The sequence below is a fragment of the Schistocerca piceifrons genome, chromosome X, assembly GCF_021461385.2.
Source record: "Schistocerca piceifrons isolate TAMUIC-IGC-003096 chromosome X, iqSchPice1.1, whole genome shotgun sequence".
In the NCBI taxonomy this organism is placed as follows: domain Eukaryota; kingdom Metazoa; phylum Arthropoda; class Insecta; order Orthoptera; family Acrididae; genus Schistocerca; species Schistocerca piceifrons.
Genome location: NC_060149.1, coordinates 209105603 through 209133138, shown reverse-complemented (window position 1 = coordinate 209133138; position 27536 = coordinate 209105603). Strand labels below are relative to the sequence as shown.

General features: G+C 37.1%; 1 protein-coding gene across 1 annotated transcript in view; it reads left to right on the top strand.

Annotated features, from left to right (window-relative positions):
- The first annotated feature begins 8559 nt into the window (after positions 1–8559).
- Positions 8560–27536, top strand: part of LOC124721618 (rab GTPase-activating protein 1-like) — a 158140-nt gene continuing 139163 nt past the window's right edge. The window contains exons 1-2 of the mRNA XM_047246677.1: positions 8560–9217; positions 15490–15673. Of these exons, the coding sequence (XP_047102633.1) occupies positions 8875–9217; positions 15490–15673 (527 nt within the window). The 5' untranslated portion in view covers positions 8560–8874. The remainder of the gene's footprint in view (positions 9218–15489; positions 15674–27536) is intronic.

The following is a 27536-nucleotide window of genomic DNA, read 5'->3' as shown; positions in this document are numbered from 1 at the left end:
CCCAGACATGAACATTAGTGTGCATATTTGGGCTGCCTTGCAATGTGCTATTCAGATGAGATCTCCACCCCATTGTACTCCTACAGATTTATGGACTGCGCTGCAGGATTCATGGTGTCAATTGCCTCGAGCACTACTTCAAACGTTAGTTGGGTCCATGCCACATTGCAGAACTTCTGCATGCTGGATGGTGTCCTATACAGTATTAGGCAGGTGTACCAGTTTCTTCCACTCTTCAGTGTATTTCATAACAGGGATCATAGTCCCACATAATTTCTTTATAAACTTTAAATAACCACAAAACATTTCTAATGGATAAACTACTTCATCTTCTTTACTTTCTATTTTACCATTTTAACCATATGTCCTTCCATATAAATTTCCTCAGAAAAAGACGAAAATAAATGTAATAAAATTGATGAGTAAATGAATGGATATTCCATTCTTGATAAAATATTTTTTCATATTTTATAGACACAAAATCAAATTCTTTTGCAAGATAATTAACAATTAATTTCTTATAGATTTTCTGTCATATGTATGACAATCTGATCCATCAGACTGAATGACTTTAAAATTAATATGTAATTGAGCAAGATTTAGATGAACCCAACCATGTCAATTACTTATATTAATTTGTATCCCTTTATTAGAATTTTCAAATTATTTTTCCTTTTCATTAACAGTAAAAGAATTGAACTCATAGATTTAAACTTTGTTCGTTTATAAAGATTAAAACCTTATAAAAATTTAATGAAACATATTATAGAATATAATTAAAAATTCATAATCTCCAACTATTATCATCAAGGTGTGTTCCTAATTTTCATGTTCTACACATCATTCCTCTTACTGATGCTCCGCATTTTATTACCAAATGAAGCATCTGCTCCATTCTTTGTTTTGCCATTTACTGAAGTTTTTTACCTGCTTCATGTCTTTTCTTCTAAATGTTTAATATCTCTATATACAGAATAGAGATTTTTACAAGCTACAATTCATGAATTTATTTCTTTATCACCTCTAGTTAATCTTGCTCCCGTCTTTATTCCTGGTCCAAAAAATTACAAACAGGTGAGTGAATTGTATAAGGTAATTTATTAAATAAAGTATCATCTAATCATTTTCTGTATTTTTCCTATTTACAAAACATGTCAGGTAAATTATTTAAAAATGTTACAAAATAGGTTATAGTTTGAATTATTAATAAAAATCAGTCAATTTATTTGTTAACATATTTGTTATTCCAACATTTTCATTATAATATTTTTTTCCAACTTATTCTTCTCTGCGGATAACAGCTAATCAATCATCTTTCCAAATATACTCTACAGATTTTTATAGATATATATTTATAAAGCCTACACCGTTTTTCATCTTCACTCGAATCTAAACTTATCAGTAATTTTTTTGAAAAATGAACATCAAATATTTCTTGTATCTTACATTTAAATTTATTACCTTTATTTGATTTTATGTTATTTGGACTATTTTCATTACATATTGCTTCTAAACTATGTCTGTAAAATTTACAATTCAACAGCATCAAAATATTTTTCATATCTTCCATAGTTATTTGTTCGTTATTTGTCTGTCTGTTCGTTTATACTTCTTATCCTCAAATCTTAATTATCACCATGTAACGCCGGAAATGCATATCCTCCTATTTCCATCTATTGTACTATTATTTTTTTTTCCTTGTTTTGTTACCTCAAGATATGACATTTCTGTCTCTTTATATATTGTAATTGTTTTATTGTTTGTATATATATATTTATGCATTTATGTCGATGTATAATTGGTTTGTTTCGTAAATATTATTTGTATTTTTACGCTGGGTCTTGCCTAGGGAAAACTGCTATCGAACGATTACGTCGATAGGTCGTGTGAAGAATCAAAGTGTGTAGGATCTTTGGGAGTGTTAACTCTGCCGCGTGGGGCGCGGGCAGTCGGGGTCTGGCGGGAGTAGCGAGTGGAGCAGGTGTTGTGTGACGCTCCCGCGAGTTGCCGCGCTTTCGGGGTTTGGCAGCATGTAATTGCGCTCGACTCGCGATGATAGTTTCTGACATGGTGTCGCGGACGGGAAGCATTAGCTGGCGCACATCAAGAGCCCGTTTCGCCTGGTGACCGTGTCGAGAAGAAGGCGCGCCAACATCCAACTTCTGCAACAGCGACGGCCGACAATGAGTGACTGTCGCCACCTCCTCGATCGACGGCTTCAAACCTTCAATCAACCGACAAGGAAGACTAAAAGCACGTAAAGTTTCAGAACTGTATGGCAGACCTCAGCTTTTCAAATTGTTCCATTTGCCTCGCAAAATTACAGCAACTTAGCATGAACCTTTGTTGCTCATTGTCCCAATTGCATTGCCAAGCAGGGTCCCTTCCTTTTCCGAAATGAACCCGAGTGTCGTTGAAATTCAAACGCCAGCATTAAAATAATATAATTAGATTTCACTGCTTTAATTTCAAAGTTCAGTAGCTGGCTACAATATTTAGGTTACACGAGCACAAATTTAGAGTGCGAGTTTTGTTAGCATATTTTAGCTTACCTGTGACTGCAGCTCAGCTTGGTACGTACTAAATTTTACTATTGTTAATAGTTCAGAATCATTTAATTCAAGTCAAAGTTAAATCTCTTGTTTCTAAATTGCGTAGAGTCAAGTTGCTTTTGAAATGATTGTTGAGGTAGTCCAAGACTAACCGTATTTTACTGGATTTCGATGTGCTTCAGAAAGAAAGCTCACTATTAACTTCAGTCACTAAATTAACTTTCGATTTTCCGGTTTTATTAATTCTTTTGCTAAATTAAGTCAGAGTGTAGCGAAATTTATTACTTCTGACAAACTTTCAGTTTTCACACTACACGTGTCAACCTTCAGTTGCCACGCTTCTAGTGTTAATTATATGTGTAATAACCTTTCTTTTTCAGCTACTATAGCAATTGTCCTTAGGACTGGCGACCGTGATTTCCCCCAAATCTCAAATATCTAATTACCGCTAGTTAATTGTTAACGTAACGGCCGCACATTTACTTTCTTTATTAACTTTACCCCTTTTCAAAATTAATTTCCACCAGTTTCATTTGCATTTTTCCTTTCAATTAGATGTAACCCTTTCCTCCCTCTTTACCGATAGATTAACTTCGGTGACGATTGCTTTTCCCAAATTTCCATTAGGTACACGCGGTTTAATTTTTCACTGTCATTAAGGTCGATAAGTGAGGGGGGAGGTTACAACCATCATATTTTGCTGCCAGTATTCCAATATATTTAAATGAGCCAACAGGTCTTAATCAATAAACTTTATCTTCATTATTGTTGATATATTCCCACATTCTTTCATTTACATTTACTTATTTAAGATTTAATGCTTGTTCTCCATTTTTAAATATATTCTTTCAATACCTCTTCTTGATATTTGTTAAAGAAACATTGTATTTCTGATTTTCGTAAATTATAATCTATATTATATTGTCTGATTGTTGGTATTTCATTAAATATTTCTAAATAATGTTGTTGTTGATGATTTTAAGGAACACACTGTTCAGCAGCCTCTATATTTTCTTCGATTCCTTTTAAGACTTTACCTCCTGCATCTTTGATTATGATAATAATGGTTCTTTTTATATTTTTCATATTTGGTTTGAGGTAGTTTTTTCATTTTTTTTATATTGTTGTTTCGATTTTCCTTCATTTCTCTATTTCGTTCAACCTTGGTTTCAACCTCGGGGTTATATTTTGCGAACATTTATTACCAATAAAAGACATTAATAATTTATTTTTAAATATAATGTTTATTTTTAAATATTTAATTTATATGTTTAACATTTTAATTTTCATTATTTTAAAAGATTTTTTGTTTTAAATTTCTTGCTTTTAACATGTTCAACATTTCTAAGAACCTTGAATTTATTTTCTATAATTTCCATTGTTTATTTTTATCATCATTCTAACATTTACTACAAATTTCCTCAAAGTCATCAAATTGTATGATCTTGTCTAAAAACATTTTAAAAACTGCTACTGACTCTTACGAATTGGTTTGGTACTTCTGAGTATGTTTGAACTAAAAAAATCGATATTTTCCCATGGCTCTTCGATTAGTAAACTATTGTGTAACTATATCTAGATTTTCGAGAGTAAAATCATCAAATACAACAACTGAATTATCTTCAGATTAATTTAATACGGTAATTTCTCACTATTTCGAATAAAAGTAGCAGTAATTTCAAAATTTTTATTTTGAATTTTTTCATATTTCTTTACGGATTCTGAGTATTTTGGTTAGAATAAATGTATAAATGTTTCACTTCATCCCAGTTTAACAAACCTGTAGCCAAAATGTAATTATAAATAAGTAGTGTTGTTTTCCCAGATCTGATTGTTCGAGTTACTACACAGCAAATAGAATTAGGTAAAAACTTAGCATATTCAATTTAAATTTTTTCTCATGAGTCATCATTTTTGGATCTCCAACTACTTTTAAATTCGTTTATCCCAACAATAGTTTATTAATATTGAATGAATTGTCTACTTCAATTAAGTGATAAGTCACCGATTCTCAAAAAAAGTTAAATTTACATATAGAAGAGAATTGTAAAAAAGCACTTTGGCTTGCTTTTACACAATTTTTAAATCCAAATATTATATCAAAAACTTGTAAATTGTATTGTGATGAAGAAACACAAAAATTTGAGTTAGTCATTATAATTCAAAAAATTTAGAAATATTTAGTCCCACTAACAAATCAAATATATGTATTAAAGAAGACAAAATTTTACATAAACTTACGGTGTAAAATTACATACAGATACGAAAGATAATATTGGAGAATGTATGGGACTTAATACACAAACTAATGCGCCTATTCGAAATAATGTAGTTAAAATGTCTTCCAACTTCATTACTTCTTAATTAATTAACACTAATTTAAATGTATGTATGGAATGTTTGTAAAAGCTAATGAATATTCCTACTGAGAAACAGGATTTTTGCTTCTTTTAAACCTTTAATTCATTTGTTCATTTTCTTAATAAAATTAAAAATTTAGAAATAATTTGATTGGTGTCAATGACACTACTATAACAGTTGTTTTAGGAGTGAACTATTTTCAATAAAATAGCTACTTAATATTTTATAAAAATAAGAATTATATTGATTTAAAAGTATTATATATATATCAGTGATTATGCTTTTTTGCCATGTGGTAAATATAAACCTAAAGTAATTAAAATTAAAATAAATTTTGTACGATTAAATAGCATAGGTAGTTCTTAACTAATGCTCAAAAAAGAAAGAAAGATACAAAATTGGTAAATGGAAATGCCATGTGGCTAGGACCTCCTGTTGGGTAGACTGTTCACCAGATGAAAGCCTTTCAAGTTGACACCACTTTGGTGACATAGTGTGTCCATCAAAATTGGTAATAAATATTGAACATCTTGTAAAAGAAGAAAAAAGAGATGTGGGATTAACGAAACATGAAGGTGCGTTTTTTCCAGTATTATTAGAAGCATCAGGTGCAGTTGGAAAAGAAAGGAACAAGAATTTAAAAAATTTAAAAATTAGAGACCTTTATCAAATTCTTATTTAGAAACTCTACCTAAAGAATTATTAAATATTTTACATGTGTTTCTATGAATGATGAGTTACCTAATGAACTAAAGAAATTTGAATGTGTATAGATAATTTAGGAATTTTGATAATGTTCATATTCACTGGATTTGTAACTATGAAAAAGTATTCTAAAAGTGATTTTCACCCATTGGGTGGCAATACACCAAAAGGCTTAACTAATTATATGGGGAAAATTATTTATGTTTCACTCAACAAAGAATACAAAATTTTGATAAAATTTTGATGGTCATTCATATCAAAAATATTATCAGAAAATTATAAATTGTGTAATAAATTTATTATAATAATTGGAGGAAGAGGTAATTACTGTTTAACATCGGATCAGCATTGAGGTTTTTAGACATGGAGCACAATATCAGATTAGGGTAGGATGGAGAAGGTAAGCGGCGGTGAGCTATTGAAGGCACCATCCTTGCATATGCCTCAAGAGTTTTAAGGAAATCACAGAGAATATAAGTCAGGATGGCCAAACACAGGTTTATACAGTCATCCTCCCAAATGGACGGGCGGTAGCTAGTAGTACTGTTTCGTTGGAAGCCGCAGAGTTTTGACAGTTGTTGGAACAGTGTTGACTCAAACTGGCGTCCTTGGTCGGTGGTAAAGAAAAAGGGGCACCCAAAACGAGCCATCCAAGTTTCCAAGAATGCGCGTGCAGTAGTCTCTGCAGAAATGGCCCTGATTGGTGTAGCCTCTGCCCACCGCGTGCAACGATCCGCTGCCGTAAACAAGTACGTGTAACCTTCTGAAGGGGGGAGGGGTCCAACCAAGTCAATGTGTACATGCCCAAAACGTGCTGTTGGGTTTGGGAATTGTCCTACTGGAGCGTGAACATGGCGTCCCACTTTTCTATGTTGACACTGATAGCAGCTGCGGGCCCACTCCCGTGTATCTTTCTTGATTGAAGGCCACACAAAACGGTCCGACACTAATTTCACTGAGGCATTGGTTCCCGGGTGTGCCAGGTTGTGAATGCTGTCGAATACCTTTCGTCGGAACTGGGGGGTGATGTATGGGCGTGGTCCAACCGTGGAGGTGTCGCACCATACCTTACATGGGCTGCAGGGGACGTCCACAAGTTGTAAACGTAGGCCAGTGGACGGGTCCACCAACAAGGATAGCAGCTGCGCATCTGAAGCCTGAGCCCTTGCCAATTCGGAATAATCTAACATTGGACTTATCCCATTAATACGTGAGAAATAGTCTGCCACAATGTTTTCGGTACCATGGATGTGACGCACGTCTGTCGAAAACTGGCATATAAACTCTATATGGCGGGCCTGGTGGGGGGAACATGAATCGCTGACTTTGTAGAAAGCTGCCACGAGAGGTTTGTGGTCGGTGTATATGGTGAATTGCCTGCCCTCAACTAAGGGACGGAAGTGCCTGACGCTTTCATACATTGCGAGGAGTTCCCCGTCATATGCACTCCAACGAGTTTGACTCATCTGTAGTTTTTGTGAGAAGAAACTTAGTGGCTGCCAATGACCCTTCACTCTCTGGTGCAGTGCTGCCCCGATTGCGACTTGGCTTGCGTCCACTACTATGGCTAGCTGAGCTCCTGGTGCAGGGTGTGCAAGCCCCACTGCGTTGTGAAGGCTGTTTTGCAGTACCTCGAAAGCCGAGTCCATCTCGGGTGTCCATGGGAGTGGGCGCTTACCAATTTTGTTGTGTCCGGCCAAGGCATTGTTCAGTGGCGTCTGGATTGCTGCTGTTCCGGGGAGGTGGCGACGATAGAAATTTATCATCCCTAGGAACCGTCGGAGATCGTGGTAGGTTTGAGGCCGTGGTAGGGTACGCAACAACTCCAGCTTCTCTGGCAGTGGGAAAATGCCCTGAGCTGACACTTTATAACCCAGGAAGGTTACAACGGATTCCCCAAACACGCACTTGTACTTGTTAAGTGTAATTCCATGAGCACTAAGCCTGCTTTGCACCTCGTTTACGTGTTTCTGATGGTCAGAAACATTCTCCGAAAACACCAGAATATCGTCTAAATAGGCGAAACAATATGGTAGTCCTCTTAGTACGCTGTCTAGGAACCGTTGCCATGTCTGGGCCGCATTTTTCAGCCCAAATGGCATCACAAGGCCACACAAGTTTAAGTACCCCACCATACCGGGGGGTGCTCCGCACTTTCGGCGGGGGGGGGGGGGGGGGGGGGCTGTGTGGGAGTGACAAGTCGATAGTCGACAAGACACTGAGAGATCCTCTCAGTGTCTTGTCGACTATCGACTTGTCACTCCCACACCCCCATTAGTAATATCTGGTGTGGGTTCCATACCCTTCAGCAGTACTTTAAAATGGCATGCATGAGTGTTTAGTAACCTGTTTCCTTTATAGATGCCATCTTTAGTTTTTGGAGCGCATAGCTTTACAAATATAGAATTAGTTTCTTTTACTAATCGAGTCTTTTATTTTTCGAAGGTTACACTGTCTTATCTCAAATTCTCCATTCTATAGAAATCAACTGTTGCTGCAAATGTTATAGAGTGTTTTTCTTATCGTATATGTGTCCACAAATTGGGAAAAGTTTAATTCTTTCACAGCCGTTAGCATTCCTACGCTAAGAAGATATATGCTGGTTCAAATGAAATTAATCACACCAAGAATTTTCGTTGGACCATTTAACAGGCAATGTGTGTGCTTTGAAACTTGCGAAACTCTGTCATCACTTCTCACGTTTAGCCATGAATTCGATTTTTTTAATACTACCACTACGCGAGAATTACAGCACCGTGAGCAGACAGCAAATATTTACATAATGTGATTACTGTCTGACCGTCGCAGCGACATCTATCCTTACCCTCAGTGGTCCAGTGTCTCCGTTGCTGCTGCGGCTAGACGCATGATTCTGTGGTAGTCTATGCAGTTGCAAAGATTATAGACTTAAGTTGATGTGGGTGGTTTGTTGACAGGTGGGGAGACAGAAGATGTCAATTGTTTAAGATGTGATTAACAGATGATGGATTCAGCGTTGAGTGTTGTGTTTAGTAATAATGCATACCAGGGTTAGAATGTTGAAGTAATGGCCAGAACATGGCAACGAATAATTTGCAATGGCAGCGCTTTTGTATATGTATCCAGAAACACGCCCCTCCCGTTCATTCTGTCACTTTGGATTTAAAGTGATTTAAGTACACCTAATAAATTAAAACTTTATTGTTAGACTTAATTGTTTATCGCGATAGTAGTCGTTTATGCATGCTGCATCACTGGTAATTCGTTTTATATAGGTATGGAAGATAGCCTGAGTGTAAGGTCGTACGAATCAGGTACTACTAGTGAAGAATATGAGATTTTAGCTGGGAATACCATCAATAGACCCCAGCTCCATATTGCAGATGACGGTAGCATTGATGACTTAAGAAAAAATTTGAGAGAAGTATTGTCAGAAGACTGCCAGAGTCCGAAAATGGAAAATAGTATAAATAATGCAGCTGTTACCCAGTCCTCAGATGCAGAAGCTATTAAAATTGTCGGCAAAAGCATATTTTATAATGAGGACTCGGACATTTCAAACTCACCATCAAATGAAGTAGAGAAGGAAGACACCATGAAGAATGAAGAATTGACAAATGGTGAGCAGAGTTCGTTATTATTAAGAAGTGCAATGAATGTTGATACATTTATAAATGTAATTTCACTAGCTGGAATCTACAATTACTCATATTTTGTAGTAGTAAACACCCCTTGTATTGAAATAAATTTACCATTGCGGCAACATTCCCCCCCCCCCCCTCCCCTCCTGAATGAATGTTAAGAAAGTGTGCTGTGCATATGTAAATTAGATAATTCTTGTATAATTAGCATTTATTCACACTTATGAATTACGAAGACATCACCACATAAAAGTAGAAATTCAGGATTGTTGTATGGATGATCCCGGAGTGAGATAAGTATAATTGTTGGCTAGTACACTGATTTTGCACTTGTGCAGTACTTGTGTAGGCCTATATAAATGATTGCCATTTTTACCATGGTGGGTGACTGACGATATTCTAAGTTGAGTAAAAATATTGAGCATATGAGGACTTTTATACTGTAACTGGAATATGTATGGACCACATCAGCGTGACTGTAAAGACAGCGCATGTCTCTTTACTTATTATCTTGCAGCAGGAAGACTAAAGTTTTGTGGTGAGTGGGTGATAGTGCTCCCGCCCCCCCCCCCCCCTCCCCCAATATTGGTTGACAAGACAGACTGATCTGTAATGTAGCCCAAGGTGTTATTAATATTGGATGGTGATTCTTTATTTGTGAGTTATCAAACCCAATAAATGTGAATACAAAATAAATGCGGCAGCCAAATCAACCTGTAGCATAGCTCAAGTCTTTGTTCACTTCTTATTTAACACATATTTCATTATAAATAATTAAAACTGTGAAGTAAATTCAGAAGAACTGTTGTTCATAATAGACATATCTCTGGTCAGTATTTCAGTGTATATTATGTATATATTAGTGTATATATTGTACATCAGCTACAAATGATGTAAGGGAGCCACTGTGCAACTTTTACTGTAGTTTTGTGTACAGTGTTATGAAGCAGGCAATGGCAGTCAGTAAAAGTTGAAAGTATAGTTCCACGTTCTGGCTCCAGGAGGGCCAATTGGGTCCATCCAACCACCATGCCATTCCCTACCAGCAGCATAGCTGGACGTAGTGTGGAGGAGTGTGTGTTCAGCACACCACTCTGCCAGTCATTGTCAGGTATCTTCCTTTTGGAACTGCTTCTAAGTAACTCCTCATTTTGCCTCACAAGGCTAAGTGCACACTATATCAGTCTTCCCACGATTTCGTCACATCCTGGCTATGACTGCTTCATGTCAATGTTTATTTATTCACCCATAAAGTCTTTCCAGTTTGTGAGATACAGTTCCCCCGTTTCCCCCCCCCCCCCCCTCCCACACACACACACACACACACACTCACTCTCTCTCTCTCTCTCTCTCTCTCTCTCTCTCTCTCTCTCTCTCTCTCTCTCTCTCTCTCTCAAATGTTCTAAAAATTCTGCTATTGAATAGAAGCAGTGATGTAATAAGAATGTGCATAGGGTTTTACACAAAAAAGGTTACTTTTGTAAATTTTGCATAGCGCCATCTGCAGTGGACATTTTATAAGCTAATGTCACCACTGATGGGACATGAATCTTTTGCATTCCATCATGCTCATGGATGTTGAAGTTTTATTTAAGTCTGTTAAATTTTTTCTAACATCTTTACAAATTTCTGGTAAATACGTACAGTGAATTGGGAGGATTGACGAGTGTTGAAAAAGAGCTTTGAAAGAATGTTGCATTTATTTTACAGTTATTTTCTGAGTTAAGAGAATGACTGAACTAGGTAGTGTAATACACCAGAATCTAATTCCATATAATAGGATACTGTGAAATTGGGCAGTGTAGGTGATTCAGACAGTGTGACAGCTTATTTATAGAGTAGACCAGAACATATCATTTAACATATTTTATTTAGTGTCCCATTTATTTTGTTTATATGTGTGTGCCATTAGAATTAATTCTGAAGCCATATGCTTAAAAATTTGGATTCAATTATATTATGTTTGTATTTAGTGATGTTTTCTCATTGTACTGAACACTGCCAGCTGTTGTGGCTGAGCAGTTCTAGGTGCTTCAGTCTGGAACTGCGTGACCGCTGCGGTCGCAGGTTCGAATCCTGCCTCGGGCATGGATGTGTGTGATGTCTTTAGGTTGGTTAGGTTTAAATAGTTCTAAGTTCCAGGGGACTGATGACCTCAGATGTTAAGTCCCATAGTGCTCAGAGCCATTTGAACCATTTTTTACTGAACACTGGAATCTTGTGCCACTGCAGGCATTGCTGGGAGTAAAACTGCTATGTTGATCATAGCAAGAAAATGCATTAAACCAAGTCATTTTATCATAAACTTCCTGTGTAACTTTATGGGACCTGCCTTTTGCCTCTGTACAGTGCGCCTAATTTTCAGATATCACTATTGCAGCTTTTTGAAGAATTTAAGCAAACTTATATTTCTTCAAGAATATTTTATATTGGCTAATTTTCACAGTACTGTCACAGTTCAAGAGCTTTATTTATGAAGCCTGTACTGAAAGTAATGAGCAACCCATTTTTAAAATTCCATTTCCATCAATTTAACAAAACAAATGTAGGATTGTAATCTACAAAGCTAACACCACATGTTTCCTTATTGTGACTTCATTATTATCTATAATGTGATCACAGACTGTTCATCCAAAATGGCTGACACCAATGTTTCATTTTGGTGGCATGCCGTCATTGAATTCTTTATTAATGAGGGAAAATGTGCTGCTGAAATTCACCGTAGACTTGAACGTGACTATGGAGAGTCTACATGGGCGCCAGATAGTGGTACAAAATGCCTGGGCATTGATAAATTGAGGCAAATGCCCAGGATAATTGCCTGGGCAAATGCCCACAATTCATAAATGCCCAGGCATTTAAGCATTTTAAAGATTAATTGATAAGCAGTGCTTATAATAAAATTAAGCTGATATTTTGTATTGGAAAAGTTGTTTTACAACACTGCTTCTGAAGTGGTTGGGTAACAGAGTTAAAAAGTTGCTTGAGAGTTAGGGGAGGGTTATATGAGGAATTAAATTGGACTGTAAAAATAACTTTTTACTTCTTTAATAATGTCAATTCTTGGAGTAGTGTATGATAAAAAAAGAAAACAATATGCAAGTTTAAAAGTAATTTTTGAAATAAAGTGTAGTTTATATTAAGCAACCAGCGCTTATGTAGTTTTTCTTACTTATACTATATTGCTGCAAAAAATTAAGAGGACGAAAGTTTATCCATAATGATTTTAATTAGGAAAGTGTCATGTTCCGATTCCACTATTCCAAGAATCGCCGATTCTCTGGGAATTGACAAGTATTGGAATCAAACAATTCCAGCATCTTGTTCATCAATTCTTTGTTATTAAATCTTTTTTGTGTATGTGTTCTCATTTTATCTTCACAGCAGTGCAATCATTTGAAAGTAGATAAAGAAAGAAGTAGAATAGAACACTAAAAATAGTGTGTCTCAAATGTCACTACATCTGACACCAAAGCATTTTTTTCACTGAAAACAATTTAACATTTAAGAAAGCATTTATCACCAAGAAGCACATGCCAGCTGTTTAATACATTCAGTAATAATTTTGTTGTTAATAATCATTCTTCAAGATTATTCAGAAATCTAACATGGATTATAAAGTGTGTTATGTTACAAAGCGATGACCCAAGGATAATGTTTTTTTCATACCGGCTTACCACTACACAGCTGTTCTACCCAGTGTGTGTATGTGTGTGTGAAGAGTAGAACGGGTAAAAAGAGAAAGGACATCGTACATGATAAGCTGCTGTCAGCAACATGCAACCATCATTGGTACTGCGAGTTAGAATGCTTGTAAAAAAAAAGATTCTCTCTTCTTTCCTTTCATTCTTAATAATAGAGGCACTGAATAACATACGTATGTGTAAGTGTAAACATTTACTAACTTTTAATATCAGCAGTATTGTTCCATCCCTTATTTTAATTGCTAAATTATGAAAAACTTTAAAAAGTGCTTTTTTATATAAATGCCCGATTCTGGGAATTTAAAACTGCTTTGGGCAAATGCCCATTTACAAGGGTTGGAACTTTGATAGTGGCAACTATTTATTTACAGCTCGTGCAAAATAGATATGTTTCAAAGTTTTACTGACCCTTTGCCAGCGATGTGGAAGTCGGTGTTGGGTGAAAAATTTCAAAGATGGTAACACTGGTATCCAAGATGAGCCTAATAGCAGTTGCCCTTGAACTGTCTTCATGGAATGCAGCAAGGATAGAGTTGATTGATTTTCTTGAACTTTGACTAGCTATAAATGCTGCTCACTATATCCAGACACTTCCAAGGTTCTGTCGTGCACTGTGCAATAAACACCATGGGGAAATCAACCTGCAACAGGATGATGCGTGACCTCGCACTGCTCATGTCACTGTACAGAAGAGCAGGACATTTGGGTGGGAAAATCCTGCACATCCTTCCTACAATCCCGACTTGACACCCTCTGACTACCTACTTTTCGGTTCTGTCAGATGTGAGGCCATTGCTATGAGACAGTGGAGGATGTTCAATAAGCAGAGCATAAGTGTCTTCAGGAAACTGGCACAGAGTTTTATTGCATGTGTATTTTTGAATTTGTATAATGATAGGAACAATGTGTGCAAACAAATGGGGACTATGTTGAAAACTGACACAAAATATATAGATTAATATGACGTACTTTGTTTGTCTAAAAAACAAAGATTAAAGATTATGCTCTTTGCTTTCATTATGGCTCTCATATATTTGTCAAATGCCTTCTTAAATAAACACAAGCCTAGCTAACAGTGTGTATGTTGTCTCCTCTATATTAAATTGGGAAACTGCAGTTGCTATTAGGCACTGATCTATCAGCACACATACACTCCTAGTGATTGTCCTTTGAGTCACATTTACATACTGTGTTTATATAGTGGAAAGAAAGTGGGAAAGGGGGAGGAGTGCAGAGAGAGCCTACATACAAAAGGTATATGTTTCAATGCTGTTTAAAAATACATTCAGTGAAGGGATGTAAGCTTTCAAATAGTTCGAAGCACCTCAAAGCCCAGTTTTTTACTCCAGTCTGCTGTTTACAAAAGGTAGTTAAAAAGTTTTAACCATCACAATGAAAATATAAATGTTTGTACCGGAAGTTATTTTGTTTTTGTTTGACAGTATATGTATACAGGTGTAATACACTTTGAAATCCCCGCACCACAGTACCATAGCACACTGCCAGGGGAGCTCAAACAAAATGACACACCTTTGGTAAAGTTTAGTTTCGTGCAGTAATTCATTTTCGACAGCAGTGGAAATGTTGCAGCTGTGGCATGCCAATCCAGATGACTTCTTTATCTGTCTACGTTGGCTTGACACAGCTGTAACATGTCCACGTCTGCCAAAGATCAATTACTGAATGACAATCTACTTTATCAACAGACTGTGCCATTTTGTTTTGGCTTTTGTAGTTGCATGCTACAGTATTGTGCCATGGGAAATGCAAATTGAATTATTACTGCAGACATGCACCAGCAAACAAACAATAGTGTTTTTAATGCATTTAAGTAGTTAAAAATTGATACTGGTCCTTATTTATGTGCATCTACCTTAGATTTTCTGAAACATCCACTCCACTGCTTAATGAAACAGTATCATAGTCATTATGCAGTGCATCTTTTACTATGCTAGAAACATCTAATATTGTTTTTGACTGTGTGTAAAAGTTTAGTGAATAGAAAACTGTTAGTGACAAATAGTAATTTCTCTTGGTTCTTCTCATTGAAGAAAAATAATGGAGACACAAATTTTTCAAACTATCCATTGCCCACTGTTGTGAAACCAGTAAACATGCAAAAATTATATTTTATGGAAAGGCTAATTTCTCGTACTGCCAATGAAACTTGTCAAGGGGGGAATATTCAATTATAGTTGGCTTTTGGAACTCAGAGGTGAGTGGATAGCAGGCACTAATGAGATAAAAAAGTGAATAAATGTAACAAATAAACTTTGACTGAAATATTGATGTATGAAGGAAGGTTTAAAAGTTTTTCCAGTTGTAATGATGTTTGTACAATTAGCTGCAATAGTTTTAACATTTTCTTTTCATGAAGAAAAACTCTTTTTGGCTATGTTATATAATGTGTGTGTGTATAATTGATTCCTCCACCACTTTTGTGTTGAATATGAAATAGATGTATATTTAAGAGATTGTTTCCTTGTTTGTGCTAGTGTAGTAATGCAGCTACTAAAAGATCTACTCATTTAACCAGCAATTTTTCAGTTCCAGATGTGCAACAGGAGTGTACTATTTTTAATGGAGTAACATATCTTGGTTCAGCTGCCATAAATGCTCCTAAAAGTGAAGCAGAGATTCAGAGGAATATGGCAATATTAAATGAACAGTCTATAGAAAGTGGAATTAAAATTTCTGTGTCCGTTCCAAGCTCTTCCGATGGAACAGTTGTGTGAGTGTTAATATTGTGACAAATGAATCTTTTATTCCATTTTACTTCCAGGCATGCACGGCATCTGTCCTAACTTTGTAACCAGATCAAATCTGTCTTTACATATTTTCTAACAGTATGTTTAATTAATTATGTGCTTTAGTTCATTATGTGCCATGTTTCCCCAACATTCAACAAAATGCCAAATTTATCTCTTATGTTGTAGCCATTGTTGACATGATACAAAGATATACTTAATTTGAGAATGGCTGTAAAAGGTAGTATACTGCAGTAAAATTTTAATTATTGCATCTCTTCATAATGATTGAGACAAATTCACCCTGCACCTAAGGTGTATAGTATTTTACTTTTAATCTTCTCTGTATGAGGAAGCTTCATTTGCTGCATATTCTTGCAACTATTTTATTATGAAAATATGTGTGTTCTGTTTCTTTGAAGTTTGTTTGGTTTTGTTTGTGAGTGTAATGCAACAGAGATATTACTTTCTCATGCTCTGATTTTATTTCATTTGTGTTGAAGGAAAGGAAGTGAAAAAAAGTGATCTGTGTAGGCCTGCATACAAGAAAGAATTAACAAGTGATATTACTAAAGGATCATAACAAATAAAGTCAGTGTGAACTAATCCACCAACTAAACTACAACCGTGCTTATGACACTGTGCTTATTGTAGTCAGTCAGCCCTAAGGAAGACAGCTTGCTCTGTATTTAATGCTCTACTCATTTTCAACAAAACATCTCTGTTTCCTCATTACAAACAGGACAATCAAATATTCTCAGTGCCCAGTCATTATCATAACATAAATTATGCTGTTGCGATACTCATTAAGAGTACATTTATTGAGTGTGCAGCAAAACACTAGAAGTAATTAGTATTTCACCCCCTGAGTACATGCGGCAGTACTGTGAAACCAGTAGTCACTGTTAAAAGTATTTATCCATCTTCATGTTTCATTTTCACCACCAATAAACATATTTTCACCAAGTATGGCACCTGCCTGTTTTGAGGCCAGTCTTATCAGTTCGACATATGAAATTTTTGTCAAAGAAAAATGCTTTGTCTGTAGTTTAAAACAGATAGAATACTTCATGTTGGCACTGAGTGTTGTATGATACCTCCACTCAGCAATACTTGTTTGTACGTAGTCCACCTATACATCATAACAATGAAATTTAGAATATCTTCAGATGCACCAGACAAAAGTTACCTGCCAAGATTAGAAAAGAGACCAAGTGTGAAAATCACTTGAGGCTTTTGTAAAATCATTGAAAAATGGCAGATGACATGTACATAATCAGTGACTGAAGCAAAGAATGGAAAAGACCTTACTGTAGCAAGTTTATCAGTTACTCTTCTTTCTTGTCTTGTGCCCTGTCATTAAAACAGATACAACACAAAAGGAACAAAAATCTTCTGTTGCTTATCACAGTTCTTGTAATCTCAATCCTGTGTCATGTGACAATGTGGTTTGCTTTTTTAGTCCTGAAGAGGTACAGCAATCCAAACAATGCCATTATTTCCACTTTGTAGTTTCTTTAGTATCCCTTTCTCTTGAAACTGTACACTTTCTTTCTTAGACTGAGTATCTAAGATTGTTTATCTTATTATTTTGTCAGTCATTGCCATACTAAGTATTGTCCATAAAGCCTCGGTTTCACTTGTCACCCTTTTGGCACCATGTTTAGGTCCAGGAAATATATTTACGATAGTCTTTCTTGTGTTTTTTTTCATTTTTTGTCAGATTAGCACACATTTCATTCCATTTACATGTTTTATCATAGCTGTGGGGGAAGAAGAGGCACTTATCACACAAAGTGACCACAGTTCAGATTCTGAACAAGAACATGATTCAGATGATGACCGTGAATATTCACTCTCCACTTGTGATATTTTTATTGGAGGGGATAAAACATGTAAATGGAATGAAATGTGTGCTAATGTGACAAAGAATGAAAAAAAAAAACAAAAAGAAAGAATATTGTAAATATATTTCCTGCACCTAAACATGGTGGCAAAGGGGTGACAAGTGAAACCGAGGCTTTATGGACAATACTTAGCTTGGAAATGATTGAAAAAATACTAAGATATACAAACTTAGATACTCAGTCTAAGAAAGAAAGTGTGTGTACAGTTTCAGAGAAAGGGATACTAAAGAAACTACAAAGTAGAAATAATGGCATTGTTTGGATTGCTGTACCTCTTCAAGACTAAAGAAACAAAAGAAACAAACCACAGTGTCATTGAACTGTGGACAGCAGATGACACAGGATTGAGATTACAAGAGCTGTGGTGAGCTACAGAAGATTTTTGTTCCTTTTGTGTTGTATCCATTTTGATGACAAGGGCACAAGACAAGAAAGAAGAGTAACTGATAAACTTGCTAAAATAAGGCAAATATTAAATGACTTTTTGATGAACTGCAAGATCACTTACAGGGTAGGCATATTTTTGATAGATGAGAAGGTGCAAGCTTTCCGGGAATGTTGTTCTTTTGTTCAGTGTATCCTGCACGAATTGGTGAAGCACGGGATAGAGATTTTTTGTTTTAGCATATTGAAGTGTATTGTGGGAAACAATCTACAAGACCAAACAATGCTTCTCTCCCTTTGATGTTGTAGGTAGGCCTGTTACGTTGAAGACTCTTGTTAAAAAAGCGGCTAATATGCATCGGTACCTTGAGAAAAAACAAATGCTATATCCCACAACAATTTTTGTCTGAGAATGGTGGGGCTATGCATTCCTCTCTATTTGGTTTCCAAAATGGTATGACATTAGTTTCATATGTATAATAATAATAACAACAATAAGACAGTTTTAGTACTTTCAATTATGCATATATGCTCTAATGGATATGGAAGGAATCAGTAATCTGTACTCATATCGTTTTTCATGCAAATGTGATAAATCCGAAAAACAGAAAAAAAAGGATTTTCTTGAAATACTTGGTATTTTCCCTTATGAAACCTCAGCTAATGGAAAGAGCTGCTTCCTGCCACCATAGCAACATTGCTCAAGAAGTACTAACAAGGGGAGGCCACGGGGTTGGGATCACAGAGTTACTTCAAACTTTGAACATCTTTAGTAGGCCATTAAAACAACATAATGTGCAAGTAGTATCGTGCACATATTTAAGTTGAGTTGGTTTAACCTTGTTTTATTATGAGCTGAAATGTTCATTTCCATTTTGGCACAGTTATAATTAGCAATACCTATGGATTATTGTCAAAACTCCAAACTCTGAACCATCTGTACCTGGATTAGGTAGTACAGTGTAGAAAGGAAGATTAAGGTTATGCACTCCATAAATGACAAGGCATTGGAGATGGAGCTCAAATGAGGGAACTTAATTGGCCATGTCCTTTCATGGGAACTATCCCGGCATTTGCCTTGAAAATCTCTGAACATCTAAATCTGGATGGCAAGATAGGAATTTGAATCACTGCCCTCAAGTCCAGTGTCTTACCACCTTAATTGGTAAGTATACAGAATTGTGAAGTATACAAATTTTAGTTATGGCCACCAGTCGGATCCTAAAAATTTGTTGAATCTACCAGTAGTGGCATCAACCATTTGCTTCAATTATTCTGTCAAGGAAAAAAAGTTTTCTAGGCATTAGTTTCTCATTTTGGTCACTTACCAATTGAGGTGGTAAGACACTGGACTTGAGGGCAGTGATTCAAATTCCCATCTTGCCATCCAGATTTAGATGTTAAGCGATTTTCAAGGCAAATGCCAGGATAGTTCCCGTGAAAGGACATGGCCAATTAAGTCACCTCATTGGAGCTCCATCTCCAATGCCTTGTTGTTTATGGAGTGCATAACCTTAATCTTCCTTTCTTCATGTTTCTCACTTGAACTTACTTTAGTCTGGAAGAATTGAACCTTGAACGAAAGGTGTTCATAAAGCCACTGGAGGCATCAGTGGAAGTCACTCACCCATGAGACCTGTGCTTGTAATCATGCATGAACTGCAAGCTGAAATAATACTTGTGTAGAATTGTGAAGTTCATGTATTGTATAAGAGGGACAGCTAATATAATTTGCACACAGTAGGGTTGCTAGATGCAAAAACACATACAATTGTCAGCTGCACTAGGCTTGCATGATAAATCCTAAACACTGGCTGAGAGTTATAAATATTCAAAGCATTATTTAAAACAATTCTGCCAATACTTATGATCTGTTGTCAGTGAAAAGAAAATACGTTCAAACAACAAATGTCTCTCTTTCGAAGAATAAACATTAGGCTTTGAAACCTTAAAAACACTCATCAAATGAGAAGTATGTATGAAAGAACAGATATCTCAGGAAATATTAAGAATTCACATTGTAATACAAAGCATTTGCTAATCATGTATAATTGTACAGCAGTACAAACAAAATTCAGTGTTGTCTGGACAATCTGTCTACTTGTGTTGTCAGTACACTAGGACTGTTTGGGACACTTTTTATATCTAGCCTCCTAATGACATTTTTTCCCATTAGTTTGTTCCTGGTTTTGCTGAATGTGTTTTTTGTTATGAGGTGTCTTTTTCATAAATTTTGGGATTTCCGTTTGTATAGGTAGTCACTTTATTATTTTTATTCTTTATTCATAAATCACAGTCTTCCTCTCAGAGTATTTGTTATACTGGTAATTTCAAGTGAAAAAATAGAATGCCAGCTTGAGTGAAAAAAAATTTCTTAGGTCAGCTAATGGTCTTTCATTCACACGAATAAAACACCACCTGGTTCTGCCTCTAACTCCCAGAAAAAATTGCATTGTAGTTGACAACTAACAGCAATTTGAGGTTCTTTGCTTATGTATATTCAGTAACTGTTCCATAGTATACAGAAATTCTGTGGAAGTGTGGTTAGCATCTCATCCATTGTTCTGTTTTCTTATCATGCATAGTCAATATGATAATTTTTATTACTGTTCACCAGTTTTGCAGATACAGTTTCTTAATGGGTGTTTCTCTTATTTATTTATGCAGGGATCATCTCACAATGACGTAGGATTTGTCATTGTATCACCGTGAAACTCCATAGCTCATATACACATACTCATAGAATATATAGGTTTGGTTTTACAAGGATATGGCAGCTGGTTGGCCATGGACTACCTGAAGTAATCATCCTGGCATTTGCCTGAGATTATTTAGGAAAACTCTGTGAAACCTAAATCAGGATGGCCAGACAGCGCGAACTCCATCCTGCTAAATATGGCATCAGTGTCTCAACAACTGCACTGCCCCATTCAGTTGGTCCCTCTTGTACAATGTTCTTTTAACCACACACAATTTGTACCGGATAACTAATAATATGAAACATAGTGTTGCACTGCAGCTAGTGTAGTGTGTTTTCATTTTTAAAATAGTTAAACAAAGCCATGGCAATAATTATCCATCAAAATATGATGGCCAACATGCAGATTCTCCTCCAACAAACTTAAAATGACCACTTTGGCATCACATTTTCCCCCTTATTATCAAGCATCCTTCTGTATGTAACACACTCATTTATAAAACCACCTGGGCTATTCAGTATATTTATCTCAATGGCATATTTGTGTCTTTTGTTTTGGATATACACTGTCTGAGAAAAAAAAGAAAAAGTGAAACACTGGAAGACATGGTCAGTGTAATGTCATACACCTTCACACCATTGGTGGGTTTGTAATTGATTCGAGTTGCAATTTTCTATGATGGATAGAACAGTCATCAAAGTGCATTAGTGTTGTTTGTTTGTTCGCTGTTCATGAACAATCAGTTTTTGGACATTGTTATAGACTTTAGTTCACATATACAAAAGTTTAGCTAACATACATAAGTGCACTTGCTGATTTAAATAATGAAAGTCATAAATTTTTGTTGTTGCAAAAACAAACTTATGCTATATACACTGTTTTACAGAGAGATATTACAACTCAAAATATAAATGTGTATATTGACATAGTGTGTGAAGATCAGATATTTTGTTGTTGATGCGAAAAACAAAGATTAGATTAGTACTTGTTCCATAGATCATGACTACGCACTTCATAATGATGTGGAACGTATCAGGTTAATAAAAGGGGTGTATCCAAGATGTTACATTACACAAAATATTACATGACACTTAATATTTTTAATTTTTTTTTTTGGGTGGGGGGTGGGGAAATTACCCACTTACTACACTACTGGCCGTTAAAATTGCTACACCACGAAGATGACGTGCTACAGATGCGAAATTTAACCAACGGGAAGAAGATGCTGTGATATGCAAATGATAAGCTTTTCAGAGCATTCACACAAGGTTGGCGCTGGTGGCGACACCTACAATGTGCTGACATGAGGAAAGTTTCCAATCGATTTCTCATACACAGCAGTTGACCAGCATTGCCTGGTGACACGTTGTTGTGATGTCTCGTATAAGGAGGAGAAATGTGTACATCATGTTTACGACTTTGATAAAGGTCGGATTGTAGCCTATTGCGATTGCGGTTTATCGTATCGCGACATTGCTGCTTGCGTTGATCGAGATCCAATGACTGTTGGCAGAATATGGAATCAGTGGGTTCAGGAGGGTAATACGGAACGCCGTGCTGGATCCCAACGGCCTCGTATCGCTAGCAGTCGAGATGACGGGCATGGCTGTAACGGATCATGCAGCCATGTCTCAATCCCTGAGTCAACAGATGGGGATGTTTGCAAGACAACAACCATCTGCACGAACGGTTAGACAATGTTTGCAGCAGCATGGACTATCAGCTCGGAGACCATGGCTGTGGTTACCCTTGACGCTGCATTACAGACAGGAGCGCCTGCGATGGTGTACTCGGCGACAAACCTGGGTGCTCGAATGGCAAAATCGTCATTTTTTCGGATGAATCCAGGTTCTGTGTACAGCATCATAATGGTCGCATCCGTGTTTGGCGACATAGCGGTGAACGCACATTGGAAGCGTGTATTCATCATCGTCATACTGGCGTATCACCCGGCGTTGATGGCATGGGGTGCCATTGGTTACACTTCTTGGTCACCTCTTGTTCGCATTGACGGCACTTTGAACAGTGGACGTTACATTTCAGACGTGTTACGACCCGTGGCTCTACCCTTCATTCGATCCCTGCGAAACCCTACATTTCAGCAGGATAATGCATGACCGCATGTTGCAGGTCCTGTGCGGGCCTTTCTGGATACAGAAAATGTTTGACTGCTGCCCTGGCCAGCACATTTTCATGGTCTCTCACCAATTGAAAACGTCTGGTCAATGGTGGCCGAGCAACTGGCTCATCACAATACGCCAGTCACTACTCTTATTGAGCTGTGGTATAGTGTTGAAGCTGCATGGGCAGCTGTACTTGTACACGCCATCCAAGCTCTGTTTGACTCAATGCCCAGGCGTATCAAGGGTGTTATTACGGCCAGAGGTGGTTGTTCTGGGTACTGATTTCTCAGGGTCTATGCACCCAAATTGCGTGAAAATGTAATCACATGTCAGTTCTAGTATAATATATTTGTCCAATGAATATCCGTTTATCATCTGCATTTCTTCTTGGTGTAGCAATTTGAATGCCCAGTAGTATATATCCAAAAATTTATCTAATGAGTAGGAGTAGTTGCCGTTCAGAAATTCTTTCTGTTGTGGCGTAACAAGCTAGCTACGCCACACTGAGAAGGGAGCCGAAAGGCACGCGTACACACACGCCGACTGGCGTCAAGTCTGGAACAGGATACGTTATGACTGCTATAAAAAAAATACGTAGCTTTGGAATATACTTAACTTTATTCTTTGTTGGTTTACAACGTTCTTCTTGAGACATTTATACGATAACTCTCAAACTAGGTAAGGCTAATGGCGCCTTGCTAGGTCGTAGCCATGGACTTAGCAGAAGGCTATTCTAACTGTCTCTCAGCAAATGAGAGGAAGGCTTCGTCCGTATTGTTGCTAGCAATGTCGTCCGTACAACTGGGCGAGTGCTCTTCCGTATCTCGAGACCCGCCTTGTGGTGGCGCTCCGTCTGCGATCACACAGTGGCGACACGCGGGTCCGACATGTACTAAACGGACCGCGGCCGATTTAAGCTACCACCTAGCAAGTGTGGTGTCTGGCGGTGACACCACACTTTTAATTTCCTTTTAAATGCTATATGGCTGTCTGTCAGACTTTTGATGCTCTTAGGCAAATAACCAAAGACTTTTGTGGCAGCATAATTTACCCCCTTCTGAGCCAAAGTTAGATTTAACCTTGAGTAGTGAAGATCATCCTTTCTCCTAGTGTTGTCGCCATGTACACTGCTATTACTTTTGAATTTGTTCCGATTGTTAATAACAAATTTCATAAGTGAATACATATATTGTGAGGCTACAGTGAAGATCCCTAGCTCTTTAAATAAGTGTCTGCAGGATGATCTTGGATGAGCTCCAGCAATTATTCTGATTACGCGCTTTTGTGCAATGAACACTCTTTTACTCAATGATGAGTTACCCCAGAATATGATGCCGTACGAAAGCAGAGACTGAAAATAGGTGTGGTAAGCTAATTTACTGAGATGTATATCATCAAAATTTGCAATGACCCTAATAGCATAAGTATCTGAACTCAAACGTTTCAGCAGATCTTCAGTGTGTTTTTTCCAGTTCAACCCCTCATCAATGTATACACCTAGAAATTTTGAATATTCTGCCTCAGCTACCGATTTCTGACCAAAGTTAATGGTGTCATTCCATTTACTGTGTGGAACTGTATATACTGTGTTTTGTCAAAGTTTAATGAGAGCCCATTTGCAGAGAACCTCTTAATGATTTTCTGAAAAACGTCGTGTACAATTTCATCAGTTAATTCTTGTCTGTTGTGTGTGATAGCTATACTTGTATCATCAGCAAAAAGTACCAGCTTTGCATCTTCATGAATATAGAATGGCAAGTCATTGATATATATTAAGAACAGCAGAGGATCCAAGACCGAACCTTGTGGCACCCCATCCTTGATTGTTCCCCAGTTTGAGAAATCACCAATTTTTTTGTGTATTATGTGCACTGCTTATTTCAGCTTTCTGCACTCTTCCAGTTAGGTATGATTTAAACCATTTGAGTGCTGTCCATTCATACCATAGTGCTTGAGCTTATCTACATGTATTCCATGTTTTACACAATCAAAAGCCTTTGAGAGATCACAAAAAATCCCAATGGGTGACTTCCGGTTACTCAGAGCATTTAATATTTCATTAGTGAAAGTATATATTATGCTGTATACACTGTTTTGGAAAGCGATAGTACAACTTGAAATCTTCTACTGAATAACAGCTTGTCTCTATTAACAAAAACTTAAGTTTATTCTTTAAGGTGTTTAAATTAGCTATCTTGTGGTCAGAAGATAGTCTGTCATAAAATATTGTTCCTATTGTGTATGGACTGCTGTCTGTAGCTTTTTTTTAATGGCAATTCTGTGTGCGTTACTGTTTGTTACATTGCATTCTGGATTTTGTTCCACAAACATTATTGCCTGCAGGATGAAAATAGAGTATGTAGTTAGTATTGTATTATTTCTGAAGATTTCGCGACAACGTTATCTGGTATTTACTTTAGCTACCAGTCTTACTGCCTTTTTTTGTAGTCTGAAGAGCCTTTCTGTATAGACAGCTGGTGCCCCACCCCATGTCTCAATACCATACTGTTAATGTTTGGTGTTGTTACCAGGCCTGGTAAGGTGTGTAAGAGTTGCGAGCATTGTCAGATGATAAGTGATCACTGTGAAGGACACGGAGGTGGTGCATATTCGTGTGAGTCAGCTTTATCAGCACCTGACGAGTCTGAAAAGGGATATCATTGTGGATCTCCTTTTTGGCTGGCTGGTGGAGTTGTACAGTATCCTGATTTATGGGTTATTCAAATGTAACAGTTGCCCAATGTTGGACTGTATAGGAATATGAGGGCATTGATACTCATCAAGGTTCTGGTTGCCAATGTATGACTACCGGAAGGGAGGATCGCCATATTGTGCACCCAGCACATTGTAACACCTTCAAATCTGTGCCTGCCATAAAAAAAAAAGAAAAAAAAATAGTAATGGACTACCTGCAACATTCTGTGTCATCCCACACCACTGATCAGAGACCAGCATCAGCGTGACTGGGGAATTATGATCACACGTGTAGGCACAACACAAATGGCTGCATTTGAAGTGTTGTTTTGATTTGGAAGCATTGACTGCTGATGAACGTGTCATGCTCAGCAATGAATCACTGTTCTGCGCTGCCCTGGATGCCCAACATTGGGGAGTGTGGTGGTGATCTGGGGAGAGATCTTACTCTTCTAATGTTTTGGAGAGGCACAACAGTGTTACTCTTTTTGTCATGCTGTAGGGAGCCTCCAGGTACAACCTCAGATCATGGCTGATAGTGATGGAGGGAACTCTGATGCACAACAGCATGTCAAAGACACCATGGGGCCTCCTGCGTTACCTCTTGTGTGACAGTATTGTGGTGCCATTTTCCAGCAGGACTATGCTCGTCCACACATGGCACTTGTCCCTGTGAACTGTCTGCTTAATGTTGAGGCACTCCCATGGCCAGCAAGATGCCCAGATCTGCCCCCCCCCCCGCCCCCCCCCCCCTTAAATAGAATGTAGGTGGGACTAGCTTGGAAGTCAACTCCATACCAATGCCTGTTGTAGGATATCAAGGAGCAGTTAAACAGTTGTGGGCCAACTTGTCTTGGGAGAGGGTACAACACCTTTACGAAACCCTTCCTAGCTGAATCAGAGCATGCATCCAGACCAAGGGGGTGCAGCAGCATACTGATAAGTGGGCTCATACTGCATAGCGTTTCATAAATTTGAATCAGTGTTGCAATCATTGAAATAACATCACGTACTGTTCCAGCCCACGAAGTTTCAGTTTGTTTCCTCCTCCCATTCTCACTGTGTCGCTTTTTTTTTGCCAGGAAGTGTATTTCCGAAATTGCAATCTCCACCTCGAAAGAATCATTGATACATGTAAAGATAAGTGTTTCCTTGCCAATACATCAGACACATTCTGTCACTGAAGTAATATATATAGCTCATACTTTATATAGATGTTCATGGGGTTTTGCATATTCTGACTGGATTTTGAGCAAAATGGAATGACTGTAACATGATCGCACATCTTTCTCTCCTTGTACTCTCCATTATTCCATTGTTTTCAAACAGCATATATTTCTTCCTTTATTCTTGTAATTAGACAGATTCAGTGTTACGCATACATAATCAAATACCACAAAGACAAGTATTTATTCTATATAGACTGATTTCCAGTTACAAATCTTAGACTTGCACTTTCTGTTTTTGCTCAGAAATATATTCACATCGCTGCTGTTTGTTTCATCAACTATAAAGTGAAGTGTGTCATCTCTAGCTAGAAGCCTAAAAAAATCTATTGGTTTATTACCAATTGGATGAATATGTAAATGATTTTGTTTTTTAAAAAGATGAAATTGTAAAGTCTCTCCTGGTTTGTTTGCTTCTGACAGCGTAAATTTTCGATCATAATCAATTTCATCATCATTGTTGTCTGTATTTTCTGCTTCTGCTTGGAAGTTCAGCTTCCATACTATCATCACTATACCAAGTTTCTGCGTTCTCAAGATTCTTGCCATCCTCCTCTTACTTTTTATTCTGAACTCATCATCATAATCTTGTCTACATTCAGTAACTGATTGACAGAAAGTTTTTCATTCTTCTTAATGTTTTTCAGATTGGAAGGTCCCAAATGCTGGTAGATTGGCCACCATTCCAAACTATGTACATCACAAACAAACACAAGAAAAAATTACTATAGGCACAAAAATGTTCCCTGTGACTTCATTGCTTGTATAAATGTGTACACAGCTGCAAAACAAGACAGAATAACACAGAATAATA